At 34.7% G+C, this 12,884-nt stretch overlaps 1 protein-coding gene across 1 annotated transcript in view; it reads right to left on the bottom strand.

Moving 5' to 3' along the window:
- Positions 1-342: 342 nt before the first annotated feature.
- SYT10 (synaptotagmin 10) overlaps positions 343-12,884 on the bottom strand; it is a 74,062-nt gene continuing 61,520 nt past the window's right edge. Inside the window, exons 4-7 of the mRNA XM_060165142.1 lie at positions 10,472-10,592; positions 5,665-5,836; positions 3,058-3,187; positions 343-414 (exon numbers count right to left, since the gene is read on the bottom strand). Coding sequence (XP_060021125.1) covers positions 343-414; positions 3,058-3,187; positions 5,665-5,836; positions 10,472-10,592 — 495 coding nt within the window. The remainder of the gene's footprint in view (positions 415-3,057; positions 3,188-5,664; positions 5,837-10,471; positions 10,593-12,884) is intronic.

The raw sequence follows: 12,884 nt of genomic DNA, 5'->3' as shown, positions 1-12,884 counted from the left end.
ATAGCAGCATTAACTATTTAATTTTAGATAAGTATGGATTATTTTCAAAAAATGTATTCTTTGCTTATGCAAAGAATTCACAACTCAGTGAAAACATTCTTTGTGCTAATTGGCATATGACACAAAGAATAAAAAGCCTTATGTAAGGACCATTTGTATTCAAGTAAAATACATCAAGATGTCCAAAGTTAATAAACAGACAAAAAAGGTAAATAAAAATTGCACATCATTTGTTCATTATCAGGATATATTTTAAATGAGATCAAATCTTCCACTTTTTTTTTTTGATCTGATGAGTACATGGTCCTGGGTCCTTATTATAATGGTCTTATTTTGAAAGCATTATGGTGTGGAAGGTGGTTTGGGAGATGGACAGGATCCTTGACTATCAAAACTGGTTGCCCGGCCAGGTAACTGAAAGATAATAATTTCATAATATATGATCTAGTGTAAAAAATAATAAAGTGGGTAATTGTTGTTACCTTTTAATAGTGAATATTCACCCCTGATATGCAAGCCTCTGAAGAGAAGACATACATAACTACCCATGCCTTTCAAAACTCACCTTCTCAGGGGGACACAAACATCTAACAGAGATGTAGGTAGCGCATGGTACATAGATGGCATGCAGAGCAACTGCAGATTCATTTCACATTCTATCACAGGCTTTTAGTTCTTATTGTAAAATAACTAATGGTTTTCTACAGTCGGGGGCAATTGCTGGGTAAGAACAAGAAGGTTCAAGACACAAGAGACTGCATTCCACTTGCTCTAAGGCAGGAGGTGATTTTTAATAGGAGCAATTAATGAGATGAGAGGGACTGGGAAAATGGGAGCCACGAGTGATAAAGAATAATTTCTCATGGTCTTTAAATATTATGTGTATTTTAAAAGTTTAATTACAATAGAATAAACTTTTGTATCTAGGTACAAGTAGCCAGATTTTCCAAGTGATGCTTTAGTCTCCTCTTACCAACTTACTCAGCTCTTGAATAATTGTTCCCTTCTCATTTTAATCCCTGCTGTGGCAACAAAACATAATTACACATGTACCACATGTACACTTTCCCACAATTCAAAATCCAGCCAGTTGTTAGGTCTCCAGTCCCTATGTTCTGTTTGATCAGTGAATGTAGGTACAGGAGTTGGAAAAAAAGAAGCTATTTGCTAGAGAAAGTATATTTACATAATCTTTTTGGCCCACTTGTCCTCTGATAGTCAGCTGCTAGAGAAATATATCTGGGATATTCTTCTGAGGCCCATATTGTAGCTTATTCTTCCTATATATTCTACGATGACTGAAAAATATTCACAAGTTCTCAGACACAAACACATGCCTATTTCATAGCTCCTCTTCATCATATAAATGTATAACTTCTTATTAAACAGTCATAAGTATAATATGCCTTGGGTCATACAACATCTGTCCTTTCATTAGTTAAAAGTTGTTGGCCACATTATCTCACTTCTCCCTACATCATTCCTATGAACTCTGTAGGGGTGGGCCTTTCTATTTTCATTAAATATGGGAGAATGTAGCTGCAGACAGAGTACGTGGTCTGCCTAGGATTAGACAGCCAGAGGAGCAAGGGTTAGAATCCATGTCTCCCTTCAGTGTGGTTCTCTGCCCAGAAAAATTTACTCTCATGTCTAGATTCTTAGATTTAATATTCACTTTTCAAACTTTACATGAAAACAAAGATGAGAATCAGGAAATGGATAGTAAAGCAGTAGACTATACTTTAGACAATACACATTGTTGAAATGAAATAACCTTCTCAGGACTCGTTGAGCTATTACTTAGGGGAAAGTGCTGTGTGAATGTGCATTTGCATGTCTGTCTGTCTTTTATGATTTACATTAAATGATGAAGTGAGGTAAAGATTTGGAACATTAATATAATAAAGCAGATATCTTATCTATGGTGACAGTTCACCTCTGTTGTCTGAGCATGTGCTGTTTATACAGTGTTCATCGAATTTTCCCTATAGAGTATTGAGTAACACAGCCAAGGTCACATTTTTGTGACTAAGCTGAGCTTAGAACCAGGGCTCACTGACATTTAATTACACTGCTCTGTCTCTCCTATTCAACCCTGTGCTTAGTGACAGAACAAGAAGCAGAATCTTATCCATGGGAGAGATGGCAATGTATCCTTCACTTACTATGTGGCTATCATAACTTTTTATTAAATTGCATGAATTCCACCCTCTACCATACAACCTTTTATCAACCTGCATTACCTCTCAGTTAATCAGGTCATATAAATGATTTATTTTGAGACTCTTCTCTATTTATTTATTTTGAGACTCTTCAAGAGACTCCCATAGTCTCTGACAACTGCCTTCATGGCTAAAAATCCTGATAGAAATTGGTATTGATACTTCTTCTGGTTAATATAACTATTAATATTAGTTATAATTAGAGCAAACACTGTGCCATACTCTGTACTAAGCACTTAACATTCAGCATTTTATTTAGTTTTACTCTATGAGTTTACTGCTATTACAGAGTGTAATATGTAGTCACACAGCAGAGTCAGGCTTTCAACTCAGACAAAAAATATTTTTAAAAATCTGTGAGCCCTTTTACTTCCTGACCAGAGTCAGTGGATGTATATCTGTCCCCTTACATAGATGAGCTGTATTAGGTGATAGTACCCCTATTTAGGGATTCTGGAGAAGTTTAGGTGAGGTAGCTGTTTTCACAAAAGAGAAGCAGGAAAATTCAGTTTCCAGTTAGTAATGAATTTACTTGATTGCTCCACCACTCACTGATATAAGTTTTCAGACAATGCAAAGAAAATAATAGGCTTGCAGTTTTTATGGGCTTACTGTAAAGGAATATCAAACTCAGAAAGTTTAGTGGTTTTTAAAAACCAACAAGGCACACAGAACTTTTCATACTGGATGATAGAGTTTGTGGGACAAAAGCAAGAACAATATCTATTTTAAAAAATAGGTGAATATATAAAACATTAGTGAAGTGTTAGCAGATAAATAATATTTAAGCAAGAGATAAAGAAGAGAGTAGATGTGAGAGAGTCCCAGAGCTTACCTCCAGCAAGGGGTGCCAATGTGTTATTGGTTTTCGGTGATAGGCCAGCATTTCATTCCAGTGGTCTCGCCCAAGACCCTCAGCGTCCAGTCCTGTTCTACATACTCCTATGACTTCATTGTGTCCTACCCTATGATTTGGAGAATATTTTGCTTTCATTCCAACATTCAAAGATAAGTTTCACACACCTTAAACCGAATTTTAAACTTATGATTAAAAGAGTAGATTTTGTGGTAAGTTCTAGATAATTTTACATATTAAACTACTTCAGATCAAATGAAAAGTCTTAAGTAGGCTAAAATTTACTAAACAGGATTAGCAGTCAAAAATGAATCTGTAAAAGGATCACACACAAACCATTTTAGTGCTCTGTAAATTGAGAACATTTCACAATAATAAGAATAGTGTGAATGAGAAATGCCAGCTGGTCCTTACCTACATGATGAGTTTCTTTCTTGGTAGCAGACCCATTAACTTTAAGTGATGTAATTCTAATCGCCTTCTTTCCAAAAGGTTTAATGTTTTATAATGATGCCTACATTTCTTACCAAGAGCTCAATACCCACTTTCTTGTATAAATGACCATAATTAATTGATTCTAAATGATATGTCAGTGAACATTACTGCTTGTATTACAATTAAACAGGGCAGGGCTACATTTTGAACCATGGCATTTGACTTATTATTGCATAGTACCAGAGCATACTGAACAACATTCTTATTTTCTATTCATACCTTGTTTTCATAGCAACAAATCAAAATAATAATGATATTAATATTTTTAAAGAGCTTGTTATGTGCCAGACACTGTTCTAAGTAATTTAAATGTACTGACTCACTTAATCCTCACACCATGACCATGAATATCATTATCATCATCTCATTTTATAGACAAAGAAATTAAACACCCAGAAGTTAAGGGACCTGCCTGCCTTTGTACACTTAGTAAGAGACAGAGGCAGGACTTGAATCAAGACAGCTGACTCAAGCATACATATGGTAAGCTGCTTTTCAAGAATGGAATGGAATTTAAAGGCATTTTCTTGAGGATTATTTTGACATACATCTATCTATAAGGAAAGTTTTGAGATGATTTTAGGACATTACATTACTTTCTTCCTGTAACTGATGTATTAATAGATATGTAGGCTTAGTATCTTTTCTTTTAATATGAAGTTTCCCAAAAAAGCATATTTTAGAAATAACTTTTAATCTTTCTATTTTATATATTGTCAGGGTCCATTTCCCTAAAATTATTTGGGTGACGAATCCTCAGTTGTATTTATCTGCAATCTATGCTCTGAGAAATCAATAGGAGTAATTTTTTGGTAAAGCAGAATAAGGGCTTCTGATGAAAACATTACAACATTTTTAAAGTTTGCCATTTTAACTAATTCAAGATTTCTCTCTCTCTCTCTCTTTAAATTGTGTCAACTTGTTTTATAAACTGTGATATAAACTAATTTCAAATAGATGGTATAAATCATTGTATTTTTCAGCGCTTCATTTTTCTAGCTCTCATCCAGAGGATACCATTTTTAATGTCTCTATGTTATAGGGTCTTGGTTACTGCCATTTGCATAATGATATAAAATAGACACTCTTTGAATATTTGTGTATGTGTACTCTGTCCCACTTGTGTTATCATTAGAACAAAATAAGACATTGCCTATGTGCTGATAATTTTGTAGGTTAAACATACAGGATTCCTTTCTGAAAGTCTTATAAATATAAAAAGCAAAACAATAAAAAGAAGTATATAGCAAGGATCAAATAAGACATATAAACCTTTAGTGGGACAAAAGTTCAGAGGGAGAAGAGATTGGTTAGCCAAGAGAGACACAGAAGTGGTGCCTTGAGCAGGGCTGTAAAGCATGGGTGACATGAGATACACAGGTATCTCGTGCAAACGAGATATCTCGCATACACGAGATACCTGTATCTGAAATGTTGATACAGGGCAACATTTCAGAAAAGGAAGGAGTGGGTGCTGCAGCAGGAAGAAGCTTCAGAGCTTCACTCGGGAGTTTGCCATTTATTTTGTGAAAGGAGAAGTAATCAAAGTGTGTGAACTGGAAGAACTATCCACAAAGCAATGATTTAAGACTGGTGTGAAAGCCTCAAGGCATAACGCTATGGACACTATTCACCTTCCACTGTTAATACTCACTGCTCACAGCTGCACATTACACTGATGTTTTACAAATGGAAAAGTGAATTTCTAAGAGATAACTTGCCCTTTCACAGTGCTAGTTAATGATAGAGCTCAGTATCATGATATTCATATTCCAGCCCAGCTGGGAAAGCAAAATACATTGATTGTAATTTATGTTGTTACTGTAAAAAGACTTCACAAAAGTGCTTCCTATAATGTACCCCATTCTTTCACCATCTGCAGGTATCCTGCCCTTCAACTTAAGAATGATGTCTTTTGGAAAAGATAAAGGATAAATAATAACATAGAATAAAATTAATTTTGAATGAATAATTTTTATCCATTCCAGTTTAAATTAAAACTCTTGTAGCAGTAAATAACCTGAAAAGCTGAATTTGGTCTGCATATGACTAAATGTAGCTGTTATTCAGTGAGTAGAGGGATGAACGTACCTGTCATAATCCATGACTGCAATGGAGAGGCTGACCTGGTCCACATTCTCCGGAGGGATATCAAAAATAATGGCCTCATTGTACACAGGGTTTAGAGTGTTTTTCTTTGTAGTCGTTTTCCTCTTTTTTAATCTTCGACCCTCACACATCAGAGACACTTTGACATAAGGATCTATCACGGGAAGGCAATTTTATTAAAATGAAAGTAATAGTACAAAGCATAAATAAAACTGTGGTTAATTGTTACTAAATAAGTAAAGTAGTATATTAAGCCCTTTAGTGTTACCGGTTTTAAATTCAAATGGCATAATTGGGGGTAATAGACTCTCTAGGACTTCTTACTGAATGGACTAGAAAAAAATTAACTTGATCACTGTGTTTAATACAACAGAGAAAACTCACTAGTTTATCAAGAGCCAGTCTAAATTATAATGTGTCTTTTAGTCACAGCTATTTGAGGACATGTTTTGTCCCAAGTGATTTCTAGGGAATGTAATCCTAACAAGTAAAAATAATTGTATTAAATTTAATTTCCTTCAAAATGATTTAGAATAAGAAGGCTAAAATTTATGAAAGAGCAACATTGTATCTAGATAAGTATATATAATCACAGTGAATTGAAATTAGCAAAAACTATGTGGGAATTGTCTTGAATTGTTGGAAAAAGTACTAATCTTAGTACCTTTTTAGTCATAGTGCTTGATAAAGAGTTTGGATTGAAGAAATGATCACTACAAATCATTTATTAAATGCTCAACAGTATACAATGAAAAGGTGATATTTGGTTTACAGATGTTCTCAGGAAAGTTTCCTCATATGAATTGTCTGTATAATGTCAACTGGAAAGATAAAATTTTAGTCAGGCTATATTTTTATGGGCCAAAGAGGTCAAATAATTGTTAACAAGTTCTGCCCTAGCTGACTGATCTCTACTTTCTTACCCCTGCCACCTTAAGTAGAAAAACTGTTACAGTATTATAGAAAATTATACAATATTTATCAAAAGTTTCTTTAAAAAGCCTTACTTTTTGTATCTTTTTATAAAAAGGAGGCATGGTTTTGGGAGAGGGTATTGGCATTGGGGTGAGTATGCTAGGTGGTCAAAACAATCAGTGTCTGCTCTACCTTCATCTTTTTTTCATTATAGTTACCCTCCAACTGTAGCACCACAACCATCTTTTCTCTCTTTCCATCAATGTAACAAAGTAACAAAACTTATTTCATTAGAATAAGCCAAAAACATGGCAACATTAATTTATTTGAGCAAATGAATGAAATGGTGATTTTTAGGCTCTAGAAAAATGTCTCTGTATATTTCATAAGCATTTGTATCAAGGGGAAAAAACACATTTTATGGCTGGAAATAGGGTATATAGAGGAAAACAAGGTAAAAGGGAAATGTTCAATGGCTGTTTCCTATTTATTTATTTATTTTAACTTTTAATTTTATATTGGAGTACAGTTGATTAACAATGTTGTGTTAGTTTCAGGTGTACAGCAAAGTGATTCAGTTATACGTATACCTGTATCTACTCTTTTACAAATTCTTTTCCCATTTAGGTGTCCCATAATATTGAGCAGAGTTCTCTGTGCTATACAGTAGGTCCTTGTTGGTTATCCATTTTAAATATAGCAGTGTGTACATGTCAACCCCCAAATCCCTAACTATCTGTCCCCCCAACCCTTCCCCTCTGGTAACCATAAATTCATTCTCTAAGTCTGTGAGTCTGTTTAAATAGAAATATAGATCAATGGAACAGGATAGAAAGCCCAGAAATAAACCCATGCACCTATGGTCAACTGATCTACGACAAAAGAGGCAAGACTATACAATGGAGGAAAGACAGTATCTTCAATAAATGGTGCTGGGAAAATTGGATAGCTACATGTGAAAAAATGAAATTAGAACATTCTTTAGCACCGTACACAGAAATAAATTCAAAATCGATTAAAGACCTAAATGTGAGACTGGAAACTATAAAACTCTTAGAGGAAAACATAGGCTCTCTGACATATCACAGCAATATCATTTTTGATGCATCTCCCAGAGTAATGGAAATAAAAACAAAAATAAACAAATGGGACCTAATTAAATTCAAAAGATTTTGCATAGGAAAGGAAATGATAAATAAAATGAAAATGAAAATACAACCCACAGAATGGGAGAAAATATATGCAAATGATGTGACCGACAAGGGATTAGTCTCCAAAATTTACAAATAGCTTGTGAAGCTTAATATCATCAAAACAAACTGCCTGATCAAAAAATGGGCAGAAGAGCTAAATAGACTTTTCTCCAAAGAAGACATACAGATGGACAAAAGGCACATAAAAAGATGTTCAACATCACTAATTATTAGAGAAATGCAAATCAAAACTACAATGAGATATCACCTCACACCAATCAGAATGGCTAACATCAAAAAGTCCACAAACAATAAATGCTGGAGAGGGTATGGAGAGAAGGGAACCCTCCTACACTGTTGGTGGGAATGTAAATTGGTACAGCCACTATGGAGAACAGTATGGAGGTTCCGTAAAAACTAAAAATAGAGCTATCACCTGATCCTCCAATCCCACTCCTGGGCATATATCCAAAGAAAAACATGGTCCAAAAGTATACATGCACCCCAGTGCTCATTACAGCACTATTTACAATAGCCAAGACATGGAAGCAACCTAAACGTCCATCGACAGAGGAATGGATAAAGAAGATGTAGTATATATATACAGTGGAATAATACTCAAAAAAAGAATGAAATAATGTCATTTGCATCAACATAGATTGACCTAGAGATTATCATACTAAGAAGTGAAGTAAATCAGACAGAGAAAGAGAAGTATCACATGATATCGCTTATACGTGGAATCTAAAAAAAATGATACAAATTAACTTATTTATAAAGCAGAAACAGACTCCTATTTACTTTTCAATGTTTTAATAATAGGAAATATGTTTTAAGGAAGAAGCTTATTTTTGTGATATAATTCTATGTATGAGCTTCCAGGCCTAGGCCTCTCATTAACAATGAGAACGAGTCCTAGTTTATTGTTTGCTACCCCCATCATGTCTCTGATGACATTTCTCTACTAGTGACAAGGACAATTTACTGGCTCCTTAGTTGATTCACAAGGCTGTTGTGAGAATTAATGAGGTGATGTTCTCAAAACATGCACTCCCCTGATGAGAAGCTTCATATAAATAAAAAGTAGTCTTGCACTTAATTACAACTTTGATGTTGTTTGCTTGTCTTGAAATTTGGTTCTCTTTTGATACATGGTAGAAAGAGTAAAATAAACAATAATTTGCAGTGTGCTGTTTAAGTTTGTCAGCATTTACTTACCTATGACCTTTTCACCAAAATGATTGTGGAATTTATTTGCTTTTTTTCTATCTTTATATTTCAACTATGCATTGCAAATTTTAAAAAATGAATAGGAAATTCATGACATAGTTCAAAAATGAGATAGAGGAAGATGTGCAGTGAGAAGTCTCCCTCCCATCTGTCCCCATACCTCTCCATTACTCAGTTTTTGTGTATCACTCAAGTATTTCTTCATGCAAATATTAGCAACATGATATATATTCTAAGATACCTCATTCTTACATAGGAGGGAGCATGATATCCATATTTATGCTGTACCTCTTTTTTTTTTTTTTTTTTTTTTTTTTGTGGTACACGGGGCTTTCACTGTTGTGGCCTCTCCTGTTGCGGAGCACAGGCTCTGGACGCGCAGGCTCAGCGGTCATAGCTCACGGGCCCAGCCGCTCCGCGGCATGTGGGATCTTCCCGGACCGGGGCATGAACCCGTGTGCCCTGCATCGGCAGGCGGACTCTCAACCACTGCACCACCAGGGAAGCCCTCTTGTACCTCATTTTTTATTCACTTAGTATATCCTGGAGTTCTCTCTATATTAGAACTGAGAGTTTCCTCATACTTTTTGTGATGCAAATTTAGTTTATTTCTTTGTTCTGAAGAACCAAAAAGTTATAGATTCTACTCCCCATGTCATCTTTTACTATATCTCCATTACTATTTCTTATTTGTTTAATTCAACAAATGCTACTGAACTCCCTACTCTGTCTTTATCATTTTTTCTTCCACAGAGCTGTGCCAGAGTTCACCTATTAACTTACAAATAACCCTTCAGAACTGTGGTGATCTAAATGAAGGGATTAAAGAGAATGATGTGATTTTACCTCTTTAACAAAGTTAGCACAAGAGAAATTTCTTCAAGAATATCTTTAAGAAATTTTAAGGAGTATTTATTTACTTTATTATTTCTTTCAGTCCCTGTTGTTGTCCAAATTTTTAGTTAGAAAGGTGGTAAGAGAGCAAATGCAAATGATGGTCTTGGAATGTTGTTATTTCTTTGCAGATCAGGTGAGGGAGATAAATTCAGTCTAAATATGTCTTCCTAGGACTCTTACTTGTAGAGTAACACAAGTTTAAATTGAATGGCTTAAAGTCCAAGGATATTCCTTTATAAGCAACTGACTAGTTGGAAGCAGGGAAGTGTATAGTAAATAATGCATGTTTGAGAAAGAACTAAATCAGTAGAGAAAGAAATAAAAATAAAAACCCAAGTTCAAAGTCTATCTATTTGATAATACTTTTTAAAAATTTCATAATGATAATGTAAACTAAAGAGGTGTTTGGAGCACTTTATTTGGTAATCTCTTTTTCTACTTTTATAGTGTCCCACAACAGACAAATGAACTCAGTAATTCAAGAGCCATATATAACTTTGTCTATGTGGAATATTTTATTTGGGAATGAACACACTAGCCAATTGTGTGCATACCTGATGAGCCGGTGATATCCATAGCTTTCAGATTTCTGCACTTGATGACTGTCAATGTCATACGTCCAGCAGTTGGCAAATAACAAAGGGAAAACATGATTTCACCCAGGTCTATACTTTCCTAGAAAGGCAATTGGTAATGTTAGCAACTTCAAATACCAGATATTGAAAACAAAATATAATAGAGTGAAAAATCGCTTTAGTGGAATATTTGAATGCCATTTTAAATTGTTTTATTGAGGCTACAGATTGCATTGCAAAAAAGCTGTAATAGACAGAGTAAGAAAAAAGAGTATATCCCAGTTGCTCATTTGATATATCCACTTGTATTTCTAACAGGAAACTCAAACTTAACACAGTCAAAATCAAACTGCTGATTCTATTCATTCCCAATCATCTTCTGAAACCAATTCCTCTGTCATCTTTCCAAAATCAGGAAATGATATCATAATTCACCCAAAGGCTGTAGGCAAAAACCTAGCAGTCACTTGCATTCTTCTTTTTCTCTCACCCTTAACACATTGAACGCATGTCTTGTCTACATTATCTACAAAACATATATGAAATTACTGACTTTCTTTTCAGCTCTATTACTATCATTGAAACCAATATCACTTCTTGCCAGGATTACTTCAGTAGTCTCTAAAACTGATCTCAAAAGCAAAGTGATCACTTATGAAATGCAAATCACATTATTTCACTTTCCTGCTTAAAACCATGTAAAGGCTCACAACTATATTGGAATAAAATTCAAATTCTTTACCTAGGCATATAAATGGGGTAATTATAAATCCTGGTAATCTAAGAAATTCTAGATTTATACCTATTGCCCTGATATAATTATTAAGAATGTCTATTTCTATTATTAAATATGTGTTTGTTTAGATAATGCATTACAAAGTCATACATATAAGGAGGCCCCATGTGATCTGGACCCACCTATCACTCTATTAATCTCTTGTCTCTCCCTCAGCTCACTCTTATGCAGGCACAAGAGATTTTTTTCTGTTATTCAATCAAATGACATTTGTTCCTGCTTTTGACCTTTGCATTTTCTTTTTGTCTCTCATATCTTTACATGGCTGACTCCTCCTCACCATGTAGGACTCAGCTCAAACAGCATCTCTTCAGTGAGGCCTTCCCTCTTCCTATCCTATACCCACCTCATTCACATATCCTTCACATTTTTTTCATAGCACTTCTCATCAACAGAAATTACCTTTTACATTTATTTTTTGTTTCCCCAATTCCAATATATAAGGTCTAGGAGAGCACGGCTCTTATTTATCTTATTTTCACATCTTAATGAAGGTACATAGCTGGCCTTCAGTGCAGTTTTTGAAGAAATGAAAAGATTATTAATTAATCTGGATAAAAGCTGACCTGCTTTGTTTCATTTGTAAAATAAAACTGTCCACAGTACCCAAGTATAGATAAATTTGCTGTGAGTGGCTGCATAGATGGTGGACAAATGAAAATGAGTGTGAACAATGCACATTTAGGATGCTTCTCAAAGAGCTGTTTAAAGGAATTAAATCAAATTATTCCTGGTAAGAGCTGGAGGAACTGGGCTCTGGGACTTCAGACTATACTACAAAGCTACAGTAATCAAGACAGTATGGTACTAGCACAAAAACAGAAATATAGATCAATGAACAGCATTGAAAGCCCCAAGATGAACCCATGCACATATGGTCACCTTATTTTTGATAAAGGAGGCAAGAATATACAATGGAGAAAAGACAGCCTCGTCAATAAGTGGTGCTGCGAAAACTGGACAGATACATGTAGAAGAATGAAATTAGAACACTCCCTAACACTATACACAAAAATAAACTCAAAATGGATTAAAGACCTAAATGTAAGGCCAGACACTATAAAACACTTAGAGGAAATCATAGGCAGAACACTCTATAACATAAATCACAGCAAGATCTTTTTTGACCCACCTCCTAGAGAAATGGAAATAAAAACAAAAATAAACAAATGGGACTTAATGAAACTTAAAAGCTTTTGCACAGCAAAGGAAAACATAAAGAAGATGAAAAGACAACCCTCAGAATGGGAGAAAATATTTGCAAATGAAGCAACTGACAAAAGATTAATCTCCCAAATATACAAGCAGCTCATGCAGCTCAATATCAAAAAAACAAGCAACCCAATCCAAAAATGGGCAGAAGGCCTAAACAGACATTACTCCAAAGAAGATATACAGATTGCCAACAAACACATGAAAGGATGCTCAACATCACTAATCATTAGAGAAATGCATATCAAAACTACAATGAGTTATCACCTCACACCAGTCAGAATGGCCATTATCAAAAAAATCTAGAAACAATAAATGCTGGAGAGGGTGTGGAGAAAAGCGTACCCTCTCGCACTGTTGGTGAGAATGTAAATTGATACAGCC

This window comes from Lagenorhynchus albirostris, chromosome 11 (assembly GCF_949774975.1).
Source record: "Lagenorhynchus albirostris chromosome 11, mLagAlb1.1, whole genome shotgun sequence".
Classification (NCBI taxonomy): Eukaryota; Metazoa; Chordata; class Mammalia; order Artiodactyla; family Delphinidae; genus Lagenorhynchus; species Lagenorhynchus albirostris.
The sequence above is the reverse complement of the archived record's forward strand: the minus strand, read 5'-3'. Positions and strand labels throughout refer to the sequence as shown.